The sequence below is a fragment of the Heptranchias perlo genome, chromosome 7 (genome assembly GCF_035084215.1).
Source record: "Heptranchias perlo isolate sHepPer1 chromosome 7, sHepPer1.hap1, whole genome shotgun sequence".
NCBI lineage: Eukaryota > Metazoa > Chordata > Chondrichthyes > Hexanchiformes > Hexanchidae > Heptranchias > Heptranchias perlo.
Genome location: NC_090331.1, coordinates 415,939 through 440,344, shown reverse-complemented (window position 1 = coordinate 440,344; position 24,406 = coordinate 415,939). Strand labels below are relative to the sequence as shown.

The 24,406-nt window shown below is 45.3% G+C and overlaps 1 protein-coding gene across 2 annotated transcripts in view; it reads left to right on the top strand.

Annotated features, from left to right (window-relative positions):
• Positions 1–24,406, top strand: part of xrcc5 (X-ray repair complementing defective repair in Chinese hamster cells 5) — a 487,392-nt gene that overhangs the window by 303,546 nt on the left and 159,440 nt on the right. The window contains exons 19-21 of one of the 2 annotated variants that reach the window (XM_067986923.1): positions 7,046–7,113; positions 7,737–7,808; positions 22,619–22,858. The exons of the other annotated variant lie outside the window; for it this stretch is intronic. Coding sequence (XP_067843024.1) covers positions 7,046–7,113; positions 7,737–7,808; positions 22,619–22,633 — 155 coding nt within the window. The 3' untranslated portion in view covers positions 22,634–22,858. Of the gene's footprint in view, positions 1–7,045; positions 7,114–7,736; positions 7,809–22,618; positions 22,859–24,406 lie in introns of those variants that run through there. 2 annotated transcript variants of the gene reach the window in all.

Here is a 24,406-nt window from a genome sequence, read left to right as displayed (position 1 = left end):
TAGCCTGTCTATATTCCCTTGAAGCCTCTTTGCATCTGCCTCACAACTCACATTCCCACCCAGTTTTGGGCCATCAGCAAACTTGGAAATATTACATTTGGCCCCCTCATCCAAATAATTGATATCGATTGTGAATAGCTGGGGCCCAAGCACCGATCCCTGCGATACCCCACTAGTCACAGTCTGCCAACCTGAAAAAGACGCGTTTATTCCTACTCTCTGTTTTCTATCTGTTAACCAATTCTCAATCCATGCCAGTATATTACCTCCAATTCCATGTGCTCTAACTTTGTTCACCACTAGGCACCGGACACGACAACGGCAAAAAAACACCAAGCCCAGTCGACCCTGCAAGGTCCTCCTTACTAACATTTGGGGACTTGTGCCAAAATTGGGAGAGCTGTCCCACAGACCAGTCCAGCAACAGCCTGACATAGCCATACTTACAGAATCATATCTTTCAGCCAACGTCCCAGACTCTTCCATCACCATCCCTGGGTATGTCCTGTCCCACCGGCAGGACAGACCCACCAGAGGTGGCGGTACAGTGATATACAGTCAGGAGGGAGTGGCCCTGGGAATCCTCAACATTGACTCTGGACCCCATGAAATCTCATGGCATCAGGTCAAACATGGGCAAGGAAACCTCCTGCTGATTACCACCTACCGTCCTCCCTCAGCTGATGAATCAGTCCTCCTCCATGTTGAGCACCACTTGGAGGAAGCACTGAGGGTAGCAAGGGCACAAAATGTATTCTGGGTGGGGGACTTCAATGTCCATCACCAAGAGTGGCTCGGTAGCACCACTACTGACCGAGCTGGCCGAGTCCTGAAGGACATAGCTGCTAGACTGGGCCTGTGGCAGGTGGTGAGCGAACCAACACGAGGGAAAAACTTACTTGACCTCGTCCTCACCAATCTACCTGTCGCAAATGCATCTGTCCATGACAGTATTGGTAGGAGTGACCACCGCACAGTCCTCGTGGAGATGAAGTCCCGTCTTCGCACTGAGGACACCATCCAACGTGTTGTGTGGTACTACCACCGTGCTAAATGGGATAGATTCAGAACGGATCTAGCAGCTCAAAATTGGGCATCCATGAGGCGCTGTGGGCCATCAGCAGCAGCAGAATTGTATTCCAGCACAATCTGTAACCTCATGGCCCGGCATATTCCTCACTCTACCATTACCAACAAGCCAGGGGATCAACCCTGGTTCAATGAGGAGTGTAGAAGAGCATGCCAGGAGCAGCACCAGGCGTACCTAAAAATGAGATGCCAACCTGGTGAAGCTACAACTCAGGACTACATGCATGCTAAACAGCGGAAGCAACATGCTATAGACAGAGCTAAGCGATTCCACAACCAACGGATCAGATCAAAGCTCTGCAGTCCTGCCACATCCAGTCGTGAATGGTGGTGGACAATTAAACAACTAACGGGAGGAGGAGGCTCTGCAAACATCCCCATTCTCAATGATGGCGGAGTCCAGCACGTGAGTGCAAAAGACAAGGCTGAAGCGTTGGCAACCATCTTCAGCCAGAAGTGCCGAGTGGATGATCCATCTCAGCCTCCTCCCGATATCCCCACCATCACGGAAGCCAGTCTTCGGCCAATTCGATTCACTCCACGTGCTATCAAGAAACGGCTGAGTGCACTGGATACAGCAAAGGCTATGGGCCCCGACAACATCCCAGCTGTAGTGCTGAAGACTTGTGCTCCAGAACTAGCTGCGCCTCCAGCCAAGCTGTTCCAGTACAGCTACAACACTGGCATCTACCCGACAATGTGGAAAATTGCCCAGGTCTGTCCTGTCCACAAAAAGCAGGACAAATCCAATCCGGCCAATTACCGCCCCATCAGTCTACTCTCAATCATCAGCAAAGTGATGGAAGGTGTCGTCGACAGTGCTATCAAGCGGCAATTACTCACCAATAACCTGCTCACCGATGCTCAGTTTGGGTTCTGCCAGGACCACTCGGCTCCAGACCTCATTACAGCCTTGGTCCAAACATGGACAAAAGAGCTGAATTCCAGAGGTGAGGTGAGAGTGACTGCCCTTGACATCAAGGCAGCATTTGACCGAGTGAGGCACCAAGGAGCCCTAGTAAAATTGAAGTAAATGGGAATCAAGGGGAAAACTCTCCAGTGGCTGGAGTCATACCAAGCACAAAGGAAGATGGTAGTGGTTGTTGGAGGCCAATCATCTCAGCCCCAGGGCATTGCTGCAGGAGTTCCTCAGGGCAGTGTCCTAGGCCCAACCATCTTCAGCTGCTTCATCAATGACCTTGCCTCCATCGTAAGGTCAGAAATGAGGATGTTCGCTGATGACTGCACAGTGTTCAGTTCCATTCGCAACCCCTCAGATAATGAAGCAGTCCGAGCCCGCATGCAGCAAGACCGAGACAACATCCAGGCTTGGGCTGATAAGTGGCAAGTAACATTCGCGCCAGATAAGTGCCAGGCAATGACCATCTCCAACAAGAGAGAGTCTAACCACCTCCCCTTGACATTCAACGGCATTACCATCGCCGAATCCCCCACCATCAACATCCTGGGGGTCACCATTGACCAGAAACTTAACTGGACCAGCCATATAAATACTGTGGCTACGAGAACAGGTCAGAGGCTGGGTATTCTGCGGCGAGTGACTCACCTCCTGACTCCCCAAAGCCTTTCCACCATCTACAAGGCACAAGTCAAGAGTGTGATGGAATACTCTCCACTTGCCTGGATGAGTGCAGCTCCAACAACACTCAAGAAGCTCGACACCATCCAAGATAAAGCAGCCCGCTTGATTGGCACCCCATCCACCACCCTAAACATTCACTCCCTTCACCACCGGCGCACTGTGGCTGCAGTGTGCACCATCCACAGGATGCACTGCAGCAACTCGCCAAGGCTTCTTCGACAGCACCTCCCAAACCCGCGACCTCTACCACCTAAAAGGACAAGAGCAGCAGGCGCATGGGAACAACACCACCTGCACGTTCCCCTCCAAGTCACACACCATCCCGACTTGGAAATATATCGCCGTTCCTTCATTGTCGCTGGGTCAAAATCCTGGAACTCCCTTCCTAACAGCACTGTGGGAGAACCGTCACCACACGGACTGCAGCGGTTCAAGAAGGCGGCTCACCACCACCTTCTCGAGGGCAATTAGGGATGGGCAATAAATGCTGGCCTCGCCAGCGACGCCCACATCCCGTGAACGAATAAAAAAAAAACCTCCTGTGTGGGACCTTATCGTAAGCCTTCTGAAAATTCAAATACATCACATCCATTGGTTCCCCCTTATCTATTCTACTAGTTACATCCTCAAAGAACTCCAGTAGGTTTGTCAAACATGATTTCCTTTTCATAAATCCATGTTGACTCTTCTAAATCCTGTTATTATTTTCTAAGTGTCCTGTTATCACAGCGTTTATTATAGATTTTAGCATTTTCCCTACTACTGATGTCAGGCTAACAGTCCCAACACTGGACAAACAGGGGACTCGAGGTGGGGAGGAGCTAAATACGATTAAAATCACTCAGGCGATGGTACTCAGTAAAATAATGGGACTCAAAGCGGATAAATCCCCTGGACCTGATGGCTTCCATCCTAGGGTCTTGAGGGAAGTGGCAGTAGGGATTGTGGATGCTTTGGTGATAGTTTTCCAAAATTCCCTGGACTCAGGAGAGGTCCCGGCAGATTGGAAAACTGCTAATGTAACACCGTTATTTAAAAAGGGTAGTAGGCAGAAGGCTGGAAATTGTAGGCCAGTTAGCCTAACATCTGTGGTGGGTAAAATTTTGGCGTCTGTTATTAAGGAGACAGTAACGGAACATTTAGATAAGCATAATTTAATAGGACAAAGTCAGCATGGCTTTATGAAGGGGAAGTCATGTCTGACAAATTTGCTTGAGTTCTTTGAGGACATAACGTACAGGGTGGATAAAGGGGAACCAGTGGACGTAGTGTATTTGGACTTCCAGAAGGCATTCGACAAGGTGCCACATAAAAGATTATTACTTAAGATAAAAAATCACGGGATTGGGGGTAATATTCTGGCATGGGTGGAGGATTGGTTATCGAACAGGAAGCAGAGAGTTGGGATAAATGGTTCATTTTCGGACTGGCAACCAGTAACCAGTGGTGTTCCACAGGGTTCGGTGCTGGGTCCCCAACTCTTTACAATCTATGTTAACGATTTGGAGGAGGGGACCGAGTACAACATATCAAAATTTGCAGATGATACAAAGATGGGAGGGAAAGTAGAGAGTGAGGAGGACATAAAAAACCTGCAAGGGGATATGGACAGGCTGGGTGAGTGGGCGGAGATTTGGCAGATGCAATACAATATTGGAAAATGTGAGGTTATGCACTTTGGCAGGAAAAATCAGAGAGCAAGTCATTTTCTTAATGGCGATAGACTGGAAAGTACTGCAGTACAAAGGGATCTGGGGGTCCTAGTGCAAGAAAATCAAAAAGTTGATATGCAGGTGCAGCAGGTGATCAAGAAAGCCAACGGAATGTTGGCTTTTATTGCTCGGGGGATAGAATATAAAAACAGGGAGGTATTGCTGCAGTTATATAAGGTATTGGTGAGACCGCACCTGGAATACTGCATACAGTTTTGGTGTCCACACTTAAGAAAAGACATACTTGCTCTCGAGGCAGTACAAAGAAGGTTCACTCGGTTAATCCCGGGGATGAGGGGGCGGACATATGAGGAGAGGTTGAGTAGATTGGGACTCTACTCATTGGAGTTCAGAAGAATGAGAGGCGATCTTATTGAAACATATAAGATTGTGAAGGGGCTTGATTGGGTGGATGCGGTAAGGATGTTCCCAAAGATGGGTGAAACTAGAACTAGGGGGCAAAATCTTAGAATAAGGGGCTGCTCTTTCAAAACTGAGATGAGGAGAAACTTCTTCAGTCAGAGGGTGGTAGGTCTGTGGAATTTGCTGCCCCAGGAAGCTGTGGAAGCTACATCATTAGATAAATTTAAAACAGAAATAGACAGTTTTCTAGAAGTAAAGGGAATTAGGGGTTATGGGGAGCGGGCAGGAAATTGGACATGAAGCTGAGTTCGGATCGGTCAAGGCCCTGTGGGTGGCGGAGAGGGCCCAGGGGCTGAGTGGCCGGGTCCTGCTCCTACTTCTTGTGTTCTTTCGATTTGTGGTTGGGATCAGATCAGCCATGATCTTATTGAATGGCGGAGCAGGCTCGAGGGGCCGATTGGCCTACTCCTGCTCCTATTTCTTATGTTCTTATACTCCAACCCCCTTGCAATAAAGGCATCATACCATTTGCCTTCCTAATTTCTTGCTCACCTGCATGTTAACTTTCTGTGATTCATGTACAAGGACACCCAAATCCCTCTGACTACCAACATTTCTTAATCTCTCACCTTTTGAAAAATGTTCTGTTTTTCTACCAAAGTAGATAATTTCACATTTCCCCACATTATACTCCAACTGCCACCTTCTCGCCCATTCACATAACCTGTCTATATCCCTTTGTAGACTCTTGGTGTCCTCCTCACAGCTTACTTTCCCACCTAGCTTTGTATCGTCAGCAAACTTGGATACATCACACTCGGTCCCCTCATCCAAGTCATTGATATAGATTGTAAATAGCTGAGGCCCAAGCACCGATCCTTGCGATACCCCACTAGTTACAACCTGCCAATCCGAAAATGACCAGTTTATTCGCATTCCCTGTTTTCTGTCCGTTAACCAATCCTCAATCCATGCTAATATATTACCCCCAACCCCATAGGCCCTAATCTTTTGTAACAACCTGCCATGATTTTGGATGATGTCGCCAAGGGGCAGTATGTACATGAGAAATAAGAGGGGACCAAGGATAGATCCTTGGGGGACTCCAGAGGTAACGGTGCTGGAGAGGGAAAAGAAGCCAATGTAGGTGATTCTCTGGCTACGACTGGATAGATAAGAATGGAATCGGGTGAGGGCAGTCCCACCCAGCTGGTCGACGGAGGAGAGGCGTTACAGGAGGATGGTGTGGCCAACCGTATCAAAGGCTGCAGACAGATCGAGAAGGATGAGGAGGTATTGTTCACCATGGTCACAGTCACATATGATGTCATTTGTGACTTTGATAAGGGTCGTTGGAGAGGTTAGAAGAAGCATAGTTTCCTGCTCCTGCAGCTCTGAGGCCTGTTAAAACAGGGATAGAATCTGTTGAGGTGTGATGATGAGGAGGATCCAAAGCTGTGTGTTTGCAGGGTTTATTATGTGCTTCTATCAAACTGCCAGTTTCACTCACTGACCATTTAACTGACCCTGGTCAGTTCCTGAAATCCATGTCGGGCCGAGAGCTGGGGCAGTCCCTGTTGCCTAGGAATGAGTGTCCAGTTTAGATTCAAGTTCGATTGCTCCTTTTCAGGGAGGAGCATTGTAAAGTTTGAATGGCAGAATACAAATGGTGATTCTGCCTATGGTAGAACTTAAAGTAAAAGGAAAGGCACTATAGTGATAGTTTGTTCCCACGGAGACAGCAACAAGGTCAGAAATTTAAGATAATTGTAAAACTGAATTAAAGGGAAGGTTAGAAAAATTCTTCACACAGATGGTGGTTAGAATATGGAACTCTGAGAAAAGGAAACACTTGCATTTTTCGACTTGCACCTTTCACGACCTCAGGACGTCCCAAAGCACTTTACAACCAATGAAGCATTTTTGAAGTGAAGTCACTGTTGTAATGTAGGAAGCGTGCCACAAATCATGGTTGAAACAGATGTTATAAAAAGCAATTAGTTACTTAAAAAGAGGAATATATAAGGGTATTGGGAGCGTGCAGGGAATGGGATTAGACTAGGTAGCTAATGGGGAGAAACACTAGCACAGATTGGGCTGAATTGCCTGTTTCTGTGCTGCAACATGGTTTTATGAACCACGGGATTAACCTTTCCTGCCAGGATGGCCCTCTATACCTCTGTCCCTTTCAGACTTTGTTTGGCCTGTTGTACGTTTGCAGTATTGGGTTGGGTGTGATACCTGACAGTAACATTTACAACCTGTCTGTTAATTACAGACGCTGTCTCTCTCATCACAAAGCATGAAGCTGCAGAAAGTGAAGTGACCAGTGATGAAGCCAAACAGGTAAAACTAACCACTGGTGGTGATTACCCTACAAAGGAGAGGCTTATATCCCAGTCAGTAGCACAGTTTCTTGTCCTGCAAGTCTGAGGCCAATTTAAAGCCGCAGCCTCTGCTGTTTACTGGAACGGCCAAACACAATAAAATTAACACTTTTATCAAAGTAGCAAAGAAATTTCTTCTTGTATTTCTTTCTGTAAAGAGAGGAGCAACTGAATAAAGAGTAACTGTGGCTGAATGTTCGTTCCCACAATGAAGAGTGCTGCCAGCGTTGTTTCTAATATAGAGGCTGTTATGTTACAGTGCTCTCTGACATGTGAGAGAAGTCAGCCCAGGTCAGCAAACCCTTTGGCTACACCCATTTATTTCTTTGGCGTGTGCCTCCCTCGTGTCCTAACTGAGATTGGGAATTCACAGGTGTGAGGTAAATGTCTGCTTTTATTTTGTGTGTGATGTCTGTCAGTAACGTAACTGCTCCAGCGCATCATACAACCATCGAGACTCCAGTTTCAATAACAAACCCAATGACCTAGATGGCAGCCGTGTCAGCCTTGCTCTCCTGCAGATGCTCCCATTCCATTTATTGTTCCTTTCTGTGTTCTGAGCTGTTTCTGTCTGAATTGCAGTTTTTGGCACCAGAGGAGATGCCCGTGGGTGAATCGGCGATGCCCGAGGATGGTGGAGATGTGGATGATCTGGTTAGTGTCTCGATCAGCACCACAGTAAGGTTTTCCATTTGGCATTCCCAGGGTAAAGGATTCTGGCTCCTATCGGTATATTAGTTTGCTCCCCCAACACTTTTGTTCTTAAAGTCAGCAGCAGCTTTCTGCCTAGTTGATATTAAGGCTTCGTTCAATGTGCGTGATGGGTTAATTGGTGTTGCCTGACTTGGAGAAGGATTGGAGAATGGGGGACTTCAATTATCTTATTGAAACATACAAGATTCTGAGGGGACTCGATAGGGTAGATGCTGACCATAAGACCATAAGAGATAGGAGCAGGGGTAGGCCATTCGGCCCCTCGAGCCTGCACCACCATTCAATGAGATCATGGCTGAGAGGATTTTACCTCTCATGGGGGAATCTAAAACTAGGGGCCATAGTCTCAGAATAAGGAGTCACCCGTTTAAGACGGAAATGAGGAGGAATTTCTTCTCCCAGAGGGTCGTGAATCTTTGGAATTCTTTACCCCAAAAAACTCTGGAGGCTGAGTCATTGAATACATTCAAGGCTGAGTTGGACAAATTTGTGATCAGCGAGGGAGTCGAAGGATATGAGGAAAGGGCGGGAAAGTGGAGTTGAGGTAAAAATCAGATCAGCCATGATCTCATTAAATGGCGGAGCAGGCTCGAGGGGCTGAATGGCCTACTCCTGCTCCTATCTCTTATGGTCTCAATATAGTCTGGGACAGTGTAAAGAGCAAAGAGGGGGTGGCATTCCTGAAATGTATGCAAGAGACGTTTCTTGAACAGTGTGTTTCCAGCCCAATGAGGAAGGAAGCAGTGCTGGATCTAGTTCTGGGGAATGAAGTGGGGCAGGTGGAGCATGTTTCAGTGGGGAGCATTTGAGGAACAGTGATCATAATATCACTAGGTTTAGAATAGTTATGGAAAAGGACAAGGAACAATCAAGTGTAAAATTAGAAATAATATATTATTCTACAGACACACATTGAGTTTTTTGAAGGGGTAACCAAGAAGATAGATGAGGGCTGTGCAGTAGACGTGGTCTACATGGACTTTAGCAAAGCCTTTGACAAGGTACCGCATGGTAGGTTGTTACATAAGGTTAAATCTCACGGGATCCAAGGTGAGTTGGCCAATTGAATACAAAATTGGATTGACGACAGAAGACAGAGGGTGGTTGTAGAGGGTTGTTTTTCAAACTGGAGGCCTGTGACCAGCGGTGTGCCTCAGGGATCGGTGCTGGGTCCGCTGTTATTTGTTATTTATATTAATGATTTGGATGAGAATTTAGGAGGCATGGTTAGTAAGTTTGCAGATGACACCAAGATTGGTGGCATTGTAAACAATTTTACAACACCAAGTTATAGTCCAGCAATTTTATTTTAAATTCACAAGCTTTCGGAGGTTACCTCCTTCCTCAGGTGAACGATGTGGAACGAGGTGGCATTGTGGACAGTGAAGAAGGTTATCTAGGATTGCAACGGGATCTTGATAAATTGGGCCAGTGGGCCGATGAATGGCAGATGGAGTTTAATTTAGATAAATGTGAGGTGATGCATTTTGGTAGATCGAATCGGGCCAGGACCTACTCCGTTAATGGTAGGGCGTTGGGGAGAGTTATAGAACCAAGAGATCTCGGAGTACAGGTTCATAGCTCCTTGAAAGTGGAGTCACAGGTGGATAGGGTGGTGAAGAAGGCATTCAGCATGCTTGGTTTCATTGGTCAGAACATTGAATACAGGAGTTGGGATGTCTTGTTGAAGTTGTACAAGACATTAGTAAGGCCACACTTGGAATACTGTGTACAGTTCTGGTCACCCTATTATAGAAAGGATATTATTAAACCAGAAAGAGTGCAGAAAAGATTTACTAGGATGCTACCGGGACTTGATGGTTTGACTTATAGGGAGAGGTTGGTGAGACTGAGACTTTTTTCCCTGAAGCGTAGGAGGTTTAGGGGTGATCTTATAGAAGTCTATAAAATAATGAGGGGCATAGATAAGGTAGTCAAAATCTTTTCCCAAAGGTAGGGGAGTCTATAACGAGGGGGCATAGATTTAAGGTGAGAGGGGAGAGATACAAAAGGGTCCAGAGGGGCAATTTTTTCACTCAAAGGGTGGTGAGTGTCTGGAACGAGCTGCCAGAGGCAGTAGTCGAGGCGGGTACAATTTTGTCTTTTAAAAAGCATTTGGACAGTTACATGGGTAAGATGGGTATAGAGGGATATGGGCCAAGTGCAGGCAATTGGGACTAGCTTAGTGGTATAAACTGGGCGACATGGACATGTTGGGCCGAAGGGCCTGTTTCCATGTTGTAAACTTCTATGATTCTATGATTCTAAGATCACATCTCATTCTTCTAAACTCCAGTCTGTGCAGGCCCAACTTGTCCAACCTTTCCTCATAAGCTAACCCCCGCATCCCTGGAATCAGTCGAGTGAACCTTCACTGACCCGCCTCCAAAGCAATTATGTCCTTTCTTAAATAAGGAGACCAAAACTGCACACAATATTCCAGGTGTGGTCTCACCAATATCAGGGAATCAGAGGGAAAACTCTCCAGTGGATGGAGTCATACCTAGCACAAAAGAAGTGGTTGTTGGAGGCCAATCATCTCAGCCCCAGGACATTGCTGCAGGAGTTCCCCAGGGCAGTGTCCTAGGCCCAACCATCTTCAGCTGCTTCATCAATGACCTTCCCTCCATCATAAGGTCAGAAATGGGGATGTTCGCTGATGATTGCACAGTGTTCAGTTCCATTCACAACCCCTCAGATAATGAAGTAGTCCATGCCTGCATGCAGCAAGACCTGGACAACATCCAGGCTTGGGCTGATAAGTGGCAAGTAACATTTGCGCCAGACAAGTGCCAGGCAATGACCATCTCCAACAAGAGAAAATCTAACCACCTCCCCTTGACATTCAACGGCATTACCATCACCGAATCCCTTACCATCACCAAATCCCCCACCATCAACATCCTGGGGGTCACCATTGACCAGAAACTTAACTGGACCAGCCACATAAATACTGTGGCTACAAGAGCAGGTCAGAGGCTTGGTATTCTGCGGCGAGTGACTCCCCAAAGCCTTTCCACCATCTACAAGGCACAAGTTAGGAGGTGTGATGGAATACTCTCCACTTGCCTGGATGAGTGCAGCTCCAACAACACTCAAGAAGCTCGATACCATCCAGGACAAAGCAGCCTGCTTGATTGGCACCCCATCCATCACCCGAAACATTCACTCCCTGCACCAACAGCGCACTGTGGCTGCAGTGTGTACCATCCACAGGATGCACTGCAGAAACTCGCCAAGGCTTCTTCAACAGCACCTCCCAAACCCACGACCTCTACCACCTAGAAGGACAAGGGCAGCAGGCACATGGGAACAACTCCACCTGTATGTTCCCCTCCAAGTCACACACCATCCCGACTTGGAAATATATCGCTGTTCCTTCATCGTCACTGGGTCAAATTCCTGGAGCTCCCTATCCAACAGTACTGTGGGAGAACCTTCACCAAACGGACTGCAGCGGTTCCAGAAGGCGGCTCACCACCACTTTCTCAAGGGCAATTAGGGATGGGCAATCAATGCTGGCCTTGCCAGCGACGCCCACATCCCATGAACGAATTTTTTTTTAAATACCCTGTACAACTGTAGCAAAACATCTCTACTTTTATATTCCATTCCCCTTGCAATAAATTACAACATTCCATTTGCCTTCCTAATAACTTGCTGTACCTGCACAGTAACTTTTTGTGATTCATGTACGAGGACTCCCAGATCCCTCTGTACCTCAGAGTTCTGCAATCTCTCTCTATTTTAATAATATACTGCTTTTCTATTCCTCCTGCCAAAGTGGACAAGTTCACATTTTCCCACATTATACTCCAAATTTTTGTCCACTCACTTAACCTATCTATGTCCCTTTGCAGACTCCTTATGTCCTCTTACTTTCCTACCTACCTTTGTGTCATCAGCAAATTTAGCAACCACACATTCGGTCCCTTCTTCCAAGTCATTGATATGGATGGTAAATAGTTGAGGCCCAAGCACTGATCCCTGTGGCACTCCACTCATTACATCTTGCCAACCTGAAAATAATCCAATTATGCCTACTCTCTGTTTCCTGTTCGCTAACCAATCCTTTATCCATGCTAATATGATATCCACGACACCATGAGCTCTTATTTTGTGTAGTAACCTTTGATGTGGCACCTTGTCAAAAGCCTTCTAGAAATCCAAGTAGGAACATTGGAACAGGAGTAGGCCATTCAGCCCCTCGAGCCCGCTCCGCCATTTGATAAGATCATGGCTGATCTGTGATCTACTCCATATACCTGCCTTTGGCCCATATCCCTTAATACCTTTTCGTTGGCAAAAAGCTATCTATCTCAGATTTAAATTTAGCAATTGAGCTAGTATCAATTGCCATTTGCGGAAGAGAGTTCCAAACTTCTACCATCCTTTGTGTATAGAAGTGTTTTCTAATATCACTCCTGAAAGGTCTGGCTCTAATTTTTAGACTGTGTCCCCTACTCCTAGAATCCCCAACCAGCGGAAATAGTTTCTCTCTATCCACCCTATCTGTTCCTCTTAATATCTTATAAACTTCGATCAGATCACCCCTTAACCTTCGAAACTCGAGAGAATACAACCCCAATTTGTGTAATCTCTCCTCGTAACTTAACCCTTGAAGTCCGGGTATCATTCTAGTAAACCTACGCTGCACTTCCTCCACGGCCAATATGTCCTTCCGAAGATGCGGTGCCCAGAACTGCTCACAGTACTCCAGGTGTGGTCTAACCAGGGTTTTGTATAGCTGCAGCATAACCTCTGCCCCCTTGTACTCTAGTCCTCTAGATATAAGGGACAGCATTCCATTAGCCTTATTGATTATTTTCTGCACCTGTTCATGACACTTCAATGATCTATGTACCTGAACCCCGAAGTCCCTTTGGACATCCACTGTTTTTAACTTTTTACCATTTAGAAAGTATCCTGAACTATCCAAAGTGGATGACCTCACATGTGCCTACATTAAATTCCATTTGCCACAGTTTTGCCCATTCACCTAATCTATCAACATCCCTTTGTGATTTTATGTTTTCATCTACACTGCTTACAATGCCACCAATCTTTGTGTCATCGGCAAACTTAGATATGAGACTTTCTATGCCTTCATTTAAGTCGTTAATAAATATTGTGAATAATTGAGGCCCCAAGACAGATCCCTGCGGGACTCCACGAGTCACATCCTGCAATGTGAGTACCTTCCCATTATCCCTACTCTCTGTCGCCTTTCACTCAGCCAACTTCCTAACCAAGTCCGTACTTTTCCCTCGATCGTACACCACATCCACAGGATCCCAATTATCCACGTTGCTTGTTACTTCCTCAAAGAACTCTAATAAATTAGTCAAACACGATTTCCCTTTCACAAAGCTGTGTTGACTCTGCCTGATTGCATTGAGATTTTCTAAGTGCCCTGCTATAATCACCTTAATAATAGATTCTAGCATTTTCCCTATGACAGATGTTAAGCTAACTGGCCTGTAGTTTCCTGCTTTCTGACTCCTTCCTTTCTTGAATAGAGGAGTTACATTCGCTATTTTCAAATCTGATGGGACCCTTCCAAAATCTACAGAATTTTGAAAAATTAATACCAATGCATCTACTATCTCTGCAGTGACTTCTTTTAAGACCCTACGATGAATTCTGTCAGGATCTGGGGACTTGTCAGATTTTAATTCTAATAATTTTTTCAAAACCCTTTCCCTGGTGATTGTAAATGTTTTAAGTTCCTCCCTCCCTTCACCTCTTGATTCACAGTTATCTCTGGAGGACCAACGCTCACTCACTTTACTTACTCTTTTCCGTTTTAAATACCTGTAGAAACTCTTACTATCTGTTTCTATATTTCTAGCTAGCTTTCTCTCGTACTCTAATTTCTCTCTCCTTATTATTCTTTTAGTCATTCTTTGCTGTTTTTTATATTCTGTCCAATCTTCTGACCTGCCACTAATCTTCGTGGAATTGTATGCTTTTTCTTTCAATTTGATTCTATCTTTAACTTCCTTAGTTGGCCACGGATGGTACGTCATTCCCCGAGAGTCTTTCTTTCTCACTCACTGGAATGTATCTTTGCTGAGTGTTATGAAATATCTCATTAAATGTCTGCCACTGCATCTCTACTGACGTATCCCTTAACCTAATTTCCTAGTTCACTTTAGCCAGCTCTGTCTTCATGCCCTCATAATTACCCTTATTTAAGTTAAAAACACTAGTCTTAGACTTACTCTTCTCTCCCTCAAACTGAATGCGAAATTCAATCATATTGTGATCACTGCTACCTAGAGGCTCCTTTACAATGTCCTGTCTCATGACACATTACCAGATCTGGAATAGCCTGCTCTCTGGTTTGCTCTAGAATGTGCTGCTCTAAGAAACTGTGCCAAAAGCACTCTATGAACTTATCTTCCAGGCTACCTTTGCCAATCAGATTCTTCCAATCTATATGTAGATTAAAATCACCCATGATTATCGCTGTTCCTTTCTCACAAGACCCCATTATTTCTTCCTGTATACCCTGTCCTACAGTGTGGTTACTGTTAGGGGGCCTATAAACTACTCGCACAAGTGACTTCTTGCCTTTACTATTTCCTATCTCTACCCAAACTGATTCTACATCTTGGTCTTTAGAACTAAGGTCATTTCTCTCCATTATACTCATGTCATCCTTAATTAACAGAGCTACCCCTCCACCTTTTCTGAGCTTCCTGTCCTTCTGAAATGTCAAGTACCCTTGAATATTCAGGTTCCAGCCTTTGTCATCTTGCAGCCATTTCTCTGTAATGGCTATCAGATCGTACATTTTTATTTCTATTTGAGCTGTCAATTCATCTATTTTGTTAGGAATGCTACGCACATTCAGACACAAAGCCTTTAGTGCTGTCTTTTTACTATTTTTGCAACCTCTAATCTTATCTGCTGGCGCACTCTTAAGTTTGCATGCTCTGTGCCTTCCTGCCACCCTCAGATTATCATTTCTCTTATTGCTACCTTGCTGTCTTGCCTTGTTTTCATTCTTTAATTTATCACATCTTCCCTTACTTGATCCCTCGCCCCCATTATTTAGTTTAAAGCCTTCTCAACTGCCCCATTTATATGATTCGCTGGAACACTGGCCCCAGCACGGTTCAGATGAAGGCCGCCCCAATGGTACAGCTCCCACTTTGTCCAGTACTGATGCCAGTGCCACGTGAATCAAAACCTATTTCTCCGACACCAATCTTATATTCTATGCCTCAGCTAATAAAGGAAAGTATCCCGTAAACTGCCTTAACCACCTTATAGAAACATAGAAAATAGGAGCAGGAGTAGGCCATTCAACCCTTCGAGCCTGCTCCGCCATTCAATATGATCATGGCTGATCCTCTATCTCAATACCATATTTCCGCTCTCTCCCCATACCCCTTGATGCCTTTTGTGTCAAGAAATCTATCTAGCTCCTTCTTAAATATATTCAGTGACTTGGCCTTTACAGTCTTCTGTGGTAGAGAATTCCACAGGTTCATCACCCTCTGAGTGAAGAAATTTCTCCTCATCTCCGTCCTAAATGTCCTGCCCCGTATCCTGATACTGTGACCCCTCGTTCTGGACCCCCCAGCCAGGGGAAACATCCTTCCTGCATCCAGTCTGTCTAGCCCTGTCAGAATTTTATATGTTTCAATGAGATCCCCTCTCATTCTTCTAAACTCGAATGAATACAGGCCGAATCGACCCAATCTCTCCTCATACGACAGTCCTGCCATCCCAGGGATCAGTCTGGTGAACCTTCGCTGCACTCCCTCTATGGCAAGTATATCCTTTCTTAGGTACGGAGACCAAAATTGCACACAATACTCCAGGTGTGGTCTCACCAAGGCCCTGTATAACTGCAGTAAGACATCCTTGCTCCTGTACTCAAATCCTCTTGCAATGAAGGCCAACATACCATTTGCCTTCCGAACTGCTTGCTGCACCTGCATGTTTGCTTTCAGTGACTGGTGTACAAGGACACATGGGTCCTTTTGTATAATCAATATTCCCCAATCTATCACCATTTAAATAATACTCTGCCTTTCTGTTTTTCCTTCCGAAGTGGATAACTTCACATTTATCCACATTATACTGCATCTACCATGTATTTGCCCACTCACTCAACTTGTCTAAATCGCCTTGAAGCCTCTTTGCATCCTCCTCACAACTCACAATCCCACCTAGTTTTGTGTTGTCAGCAAACATGGAAATATTACATTTGGTTCCCTCAACCAAATCATTGATATATATTACGAATTGCTAGGGCCCAAGCACTGATCCATGCGGTACCCCACCAGTCACTGCCTGCCACCCCGAAAAGACCCATTTATTCCTACTCTCTCTTTCCTGTCTGTTAACCAATTTTCAATCCATGCCAGTATATTACCACCAATCCCATATGCTTTAATTTTGCACACTAACCTCTTTTGTGGGACTTTATCAAAGGCCTTCTGAAAATCCAAATAAACCACATCCGCTGGTTCTCCCTTATCTATTCTACTAGTTACGTCCTCAAAAAACTCCAGTAAGTTTGTCAAACATGATTTCCCTTTCATAAATCCATGTTGACTTTGTCTAATCCCGTTGATATTTTCTAAGTGTCCTGTTATTACATCCTTTATAATGGACTCTAGCATTTTCCCTATTACTGGTGTTAGGCTAACCGGTCTGTAGTTCCCTGTTTTCTCTCTCCCTCCTTTTTTAAATTGTGGGGTTCCATTTGCCATCCTCCAATCTGCAGGAACTGTTCCATAATCTATAGAATTTTGGAAGATGACAACTAATGCATCCAGCAGTTCCATGGCTACTTATTTTAGTATTCTGGAATGCAGATTATCAGGCCCTGGGGATTTATCGGCTTTCAGTCCCATTAATTCCTCCAGCACTTTTTTTCACTAATACTAATTTCCTTTAATTCCTCCTTCTCACTAGTCCCTTGGTTCCCTAGTATTTCTGGGAAGTTATTTGTGTCCTCTTCCGTGAAGACAGAACCAAAGTATTTGTTTAATTGCTCTGCCATTTCCCTGTTCCCCATTATAAATTCTCCCGTTTCTGACTGTAAGGGACCTACATTTGTCTTCACTAATCTTTTTCTTTTTACATACTTGTAGAAGCTTTTACAGTCCACTTTTATGTTCCTTGCAAGTTTACTCTCATACTCTATTTTTCCTCTCTTAATCAATCTCTTGGTCCTTTTTTTGCTGAATTCTAAACTGCTCCCATTCCTCAGGCTTGCTACTTTTTCTGGCAACTTTATATGGCTCCTCTTTGGATCTAATACTATCATTAATTTCTTTTGTTAGCCATGGTTGGGCCGCATTTCCTATTGTGTTTTTGCGCCAGAAAGGAATGTATAATTGTTGCAATTCATGCATTCGTTCCTTAAATGTTAGCCATTGCCTATCCACCGTCATGCCTTTTAATGAAGCTTCCCAATCTATCATAGCCAACTCACTCCTCATACCTTCGTAGTTTCCTTGGTTTAGATTTAGGACCCTAGTTTCGGATTGGACTACTTCACTTTCCATCTTAATGAAGAATTCTATCATGTTATGGTCACTCTTCCCTAACGGACCCCGCCAAACAAGATTATTAATTAGCCCCTTCTCATTGCACAATACCTGATCTAGGATAGCCTGTTCCCTGGTTGGCTCCTCAACGTACTGGTCTAAAAAACCATCTCGTACACACTCCAGGAATTCATCCTCCACAGTATTATTGCTAATTTGGTTTGGCCAGCCTATATGTAGATTAGTCACCCATGATTACTGTGGTACCCTTGTTACATGCATCTCTAATTTCCTGTCTGATCCCATCCCCTACAATACCACTACTGTTTGGAGGCCTATCGACAACTCCCACCATTGTTTTCTGCCCCTTGGTGCTTCTTAACTCCACCCAGACTGATTTTACATCTTGATTTTCTGAGCCAATAACCTTTCTCACTATTGCTCTGATTTCATCCTTTACTAACAATGCCACCCCACCTCCTTTTCCTTTTTGCCTGTTTCTTCCGCGATATCGAATACCCTTGGATATTCAGCTCCCAGCCTTGGTCACCCTGCAGCCATGTCTCTGTTATTGCTATTATATCATATCCGTTTACATCTATTTGCGCTGTTAATTCGTCTACCTTATTACAAATGCTTCGTGCATTCAGATACAGTGCCTTTAGACTTGTCTTTTTAATATTTTTAGACATCTTAACATTTTTTTGTACTATGGCCCTATTTGTCTTACTACCATTTTTTCTTACCTGGACCCTATTTGTTGTCTTTTGTTTGTATGCTCTGTCCCTTGCTGACAGGCATAGATAAGGTCGATAGTCAAAATCTTTTCCCAAAGGTAGGGGAGTCTATAACGAGGGGGCATAGATTTAAGGTGAGAGGGGAGAGATACAAAAGGGTCCAGAGGGGCAATTTTTTCACTCAAAGGGTGGTGAGTGTCTGGAACGAGCTGCCAGAGGCAGTAGTAGAGGCGGGTACAATTTTGTCTTTTAAAAAGCATTTGGACAGTTACATGGGTAAGATGGGTATAGAGGGATATGGGCCAAGTGCAGGCAATTGGGACTAGCTTAGTGGTATAAACTGGGCGACATGGACATGTTGGGCCGAAGGGCCTGTTTCCATGTTGTAACTTCTATGATTCTGTGACACAATCTGGTTATCCTTACCCCAATCACTTTCCTGCACTGCTTCCTTGTCTTTTCTCTTCAGCATTCTAGATCTCTCTCCATCGGGACCCTCCCCCCCCCCCCCCCCCACCTTATTTAGTTTAAAGCCCTATCTACCTCCCTAGTTATTCGATTTGCTGGACCTCTAGTCCCAGTATGGTGTATGGTTCAGGTGTAGTCTGTCCCAACGGAACAGCTCTCTTTCCCCAGTACTGGTGCCGATTCCCCTCGAATCGAAACCCACTTCTCCCACACCAATCTTTGAGCCACGCATTCATCTCCCTGATCCTATTGACCCTATGCCAATTTGCTCGTGGCTCAGGTAATTATTACCTTCGTGGTTCTGCTTTTTAATTTAGCCCCTAGCTGCTCAAACTCTTTCAGCAGAACCTTTCTCTTAGTCCTACCTAAGTCATTGGTACCTACGTGGACCACGACAACTGGCTCCTCCTCCTCCCACTCCAAGTTCTTCTCCAGCCCGGAGGAGATGTCCTTAATCCTGGCACCGGGTAGGCAACATAGCCTTCGGGACTCATGCTCCTGGCTGCAGAGAACAGTGTCTATCCCCCTAACTATACTGCCGCCTATTACAACCACCTTCCTTTTTACTCCCCGCACCCCCCCCCCACTTGAACAGCTTCCTGTACCACGGTGCCGTGGTCAGTTTGCTCATCTTCCCCGCAGTCCCCGCACTTATCCACAAGGGTTGCAAGATTATCGATTTGTCCTGCTACCTTCAGGGATCTGTGGACATGCACTCCAAGGTCCCTCTGTTCCTCTACACTTGTCAGTATCCTTCCATTTATTGTGTATTCCCTTGCCTTGTTTGCCCTCCCCAAATACATTACCTCACATTTCTCCGGATTGAACTCCATTTGCCACTTTTCTGCCCACCTGACCAGTCCATTGATATCTTCCTGTAGTGTACAGCTTTGTTCCTCACTATCAACCACATGGCCAACATGTGCAACTTCTTAATCATGCCGCCTACATTTAAGTCTAAATCATTGATTTAAAAAAAACAATGGACCTAGTACTGAGCCATGCAGAATGCCACTGGAAACAGCCTCCCAGTCATAAAAACACCTGTTGATCATTACCCTTTGCTTCCTAACACTGAGCCAATTCTGGATCCAACTTGCCACTTTCCCTTGGATCCCATGGTCTTGTACTTTTTTGACCAGTCTGCCATGTGAGACCTTGTCAAAATCCATGCAGACTAAATCAAATGCGGCATCCTTACTGACCCTCCTTGTTACCTCATCAAAAAATTCAATCAAATTAGTCAGATACGACCTTCCCTTAACAAATCCATGCTGACCGTCCTTGATTAATTCGTGCCTTTCTAAATGACGATTAATACTGTCCCTCAGAATTTTTTCCAATAATTTGCCCACCACCGAGATTAGGCTGACTAGCCTGTAATTACTCGGTCTGTCCCTTTCTCCCTTTTTAAACAACATTAGCAGTCCTCCAGTCCTCCGGCACCACACCTGGAGCCAGAGAGGATTGGCAAATGATGGTCAGACCCTCCACTATTTCCTCCCTTGCTTCTCTTAACAGCCTGGGATACATTTCATCTGGGCCTGGTGATTTATCTATTTTCAAAGATGCTAATCCCCTTTATACTTCCTTTCTCACTATATTTACCCCAGCCAATATTTCACACTCCTCCTCCTTAACTACAATATCTGCATCGTCCCCCTCTTTTGTGAAGACCGATGCAAAGTATTCATTAAGAACCGTACCCACATCTTCAGCCTGTCCGATCTTTTCTCAGAGCTAAAATTCTCCAGCCCTGGCAACATCCTTGTAAATCTCCTCTGTACGCTCTCTAGTGCAATCGCATCTTTCCTGTAATGTAGTGACCAGAACTGTACGCAGTACTCAAGCTGTGGCCTAACCAATGTTTTATACAGTTCTAGCATAATCTTCCTGCTCTTATATTCTGTGCCTCGGCTAATAAAGGAAAGTATCCCGTATGCCTTTTAACCACCTTATCTACTTGTCCTGCTACCTTCAGGGATCTGTGGACATGCACTCCAAGGTCCCTCACTTCCTCTACACCTCTCAGTATCCTCCCATTTATTGTCTATTCCCTTGCCTTGTTTGCCCTCCCTAAATGCATTACCTCACACTTCTCTGGATTGAATTCCATTTGCCACTTTTCTGCCCACCTGACCAGTCCATTGATATCTTCCTGCAGTCTACAGCTTTCCTCCTCACTATCAACCACATGGCCAATTTTTGTATCATCTGCAAACTTCTTGATCAAGCCCCCCACTTTCAAGTCTAAATCATTAATATATACCACACAAAGCAAGGGACCTAGTACTGAGCCTTGCAGGACCCCACTGGAAACAGCCTTCCAGTCGCAAAAACACCCATCAACAAATACCATTAGCTTCCTCCCATTGAGCCAATTTTGGCTCCAACTAGCCACTTTCCCTTGGATCCCATGGGCTTTTACTTTTTCGACCAGTCTGGCACCAGGGAGAAAACATACCATCCCAGAATCACGTCTGCGGCTGCAGAAACGCCTGTCTGTTCCCCTAACTATTGAATCCCCTATCACTATTGCTTTTCTGACTTTCCTTCTCTTTCCCACCCTGTACAGCTGAGCCACCCATGGTGCCGTGGACTTGGCTCTGGCTGTACTCCCCAGAGGAACCATTGCCCTCACCACCGGTTAGAGAGTGAGATGCACTCAGGGGACTCCTGCACTACCTGCCTGGTCATCCTTGTCTGTCTGGCGGTCACCCAGTCCCCCACTGCCTGCACACTCTTAAGCTGCGGGGTGACCACCTCCTGAAACGTGTTATCCACGTAGTTCTCAGCCTTGCGGATGCACTGCGGTGACGCCAGCTGCTGCTCAGGCTCCAAAACCCGGAGCTTGAGCTCCTCCAGCTGATGACACTTGCTGCACATGTGGTTGTCCAGGATATAGGAAGCATCCTGGAGTTCCCACGTGGTCCAGGATGTGCATTCGATGTGACTGAGGTGCCCTGCAATGCCTCTATTTATTAGACTCCTAACTAAACTTACCAGAAGTAAACTTAAGACTTGTCCCTGATCTGGACAAAAAAAAACACTCACCAGCTACTGACCAGTCAGCTCCTTCCCTTGTGCTGACGTCACTTTGGGTATTTTTTTTTAGCCTCTCTCCCTGATGCTCGCGCCCCCTCTCCTTGCGCTTCATTACCTCAGCTGCCGCTGCTGGTTTGGGATTGATGCAGGGCTATGGGGAGAGAGTGGGGCAGTGAAATTAGTTTTCGATTGGTAAAAATGGGGAGATAGTGGGATTAGTTTTCAATTGATCCAGCAAAGAGCTCGCCTAGACTCAATGGGCTGAATGGCCTCCTTCTGTGCTATAAACCTATTTGCTTCCACATGTTGTTCAGCTGCCCAGCACTGATTTCCCCAACCTCAACGAGCACTTGTTCCATTACTGGTACCATTACTAGTTCCATTGCCTTAATTTGCCATTATAATGGCATCGGTTTTGGTGACATTTGCATTTCCAGTTTTGAGAGAACGAGAGAGTGAAAGAAAAGGAAATGGATTGTGATAGAAATGAATCAAATCAGGATCGTTCGGAGGATGAACTGATAAGAGTAAACAATTTCCCCTGGTCTTGAACGAGGGGTCACAGTCTCAGGATATGGGGTAGGACATTTAGGACTGAGATGAGGAGAATTTCTTCACTCAGATGGTGGTGAACCTGTGGAATTCTCTACCACAGAAGGCTGTGGAGGCCAAGTCACTGAATATATTTAAGAAGGAGATAGATAGATTTCTGGACACAAAAGGCATCAAGGGGTATGGGGAGAGAGCGGGAATATGGTATTGAGATAGAGGATCAGCCATGATCATATTGAATGACAGAGCAGGCTCGAAGGGCCGAATGGCCTACTTCTGCTCCTATTTTCTATGTTTCTATGTTTAATATTAGAAAATAAACAGGATCACAGGAGAGGGATCTGGCCAAACAAGGGGAGGAACTGGATCCAGTACTGGCTGTTTTTATCCAGTCCTGTTTGGATCTATTTCTCACATGTGTTTGTTTTTGCAGCTTGATATGATGTAAACTAAACCTGTCCAAATGGAGGAGAGGGGAGAGGATCTCGGAACTAAAAGAAGAAAAAGACATGGGTTCATGCCCAGTGATCAACTGCTCAAGCTGCGAGAACTTTTGCACGATTTGGAACGCTGCTCCAGCATTCATTACACAACCGTGTACCTCTGTTGAAGAGGTTCTTACCCATCAATCCGAAATGAAAAAAATGAGAAAATAAAAGGTAGTTTTGAATGATTGGCGCAGTTTGTATCTGATTCATACAATGGAGACCGATGTTATAATGGTTTCCTGTACCAAACAGTGCAGACGGAATTAGAGCAGTGGGGAAGAATTAAACTAATATGGCGGAACGAGGAAAGTCTACGAGGAGAGGGAGAACAGGATTAAAAAACTGCTGGAATAGGACTAAAATAAATAGTGAGAAAATATTACCAGAACAGAGAGGGAAATAAAGAGGCTTTAAAACAATAAGAAATATGAAACACTTTTTAGAAGGCAAGGGATAGTGAAAGTTAAACGAGAAAACCAGGAAAAAGATCAATATTCCAAAAATATTGGAGCAAGGATTGAGTGGGATGTACACGATGCACAAAGCAAGGAATATTATATGGGAGCTGTAACGGGGATGTGGCTTAAGTGACTGGGAACTTAATATTCAGATTATAACATTTTCAGGGGAGATAGGGAAGGCAAAAGTGGGGTGGGTGGCAATGTTAGTGAAGGATGCTAAACCTTTATATAGTCACATATATATGCAGTAATTTTCAAGGAATCCGACACTCACCTGACGAAGGAGAAAGCCTCCGAAAGCTTGTGATTTTCAAATAAAACTGTTGGACGATAACCTGGTGTTGTAAGATTCCTTACATTTGTACACCCCAGTCCATCACCGGTATCTCCACATCATTCCCACCAAGAAGGCATGGCTCGAGGTGGCAGAGGAGGTCACCTGCACCACCAACATATCGTGCACCTGCGTACAGTGCAGGAGGCGCTTCAATGACCTAAGTAGGTCAGCCAAAGTGAGTACACTTACTCATTCCCCTACACTCCGTCTGCCACGTAACCGCCCCCACCCCACATCTCCTTCTGCACTGCCAACACTACTCTGTCACATCAACCCTCACACCCGCTCAAAGCTCATCCTCATCTTACCTGCACTTATTCACCTCGCCAGTACTCATCCCACCACGACCACTCAACCCAATCCTCATACAATCTCATGGCTCTATCTCATACTCACCCTCTCATGCATCTCTTTCATGGTCAGCCTCACTCAACCTGCCACTACCTGTGCTGCAGCCACAGGGCATGCATCACATATGTGCAGTAGGAACCATAGGGCAAACGTGTTGTGAGCATGAAGGGTGTTTGAGGGTTTGTCATGGTGTTTACCTATATTTAATTTCTGATCAACTCACATAACATGTTATATTGTCACCAATACACGTTCAGTGAGTTGGTCACACCACAGATAAAAATTACTGAGGGAGATAGTGAATGGGTGACCAACAGACAGAGGAAGAGTAGGAAGGCAGTGCAGGGGTTCCCTGCGGTCATCTCACTCCAAAACAGGTATACCGTTTTGGATACTGTTGGGGGAGATGGCTCACCAGGGGAAGGTGGCAGTGGCCAGGTTCATGGCACCGTGGCTGGCTCTGCTGCACAGGAGGGCAGGAAAAAGAGTGGCAGAGCTATAGTGATAGGCGACTTGATTGTAAGGGGAATAGACAGGCGTTTCTGCGGACGCAACCGAGACTCCAGGATGGTATGTTGCCTTCC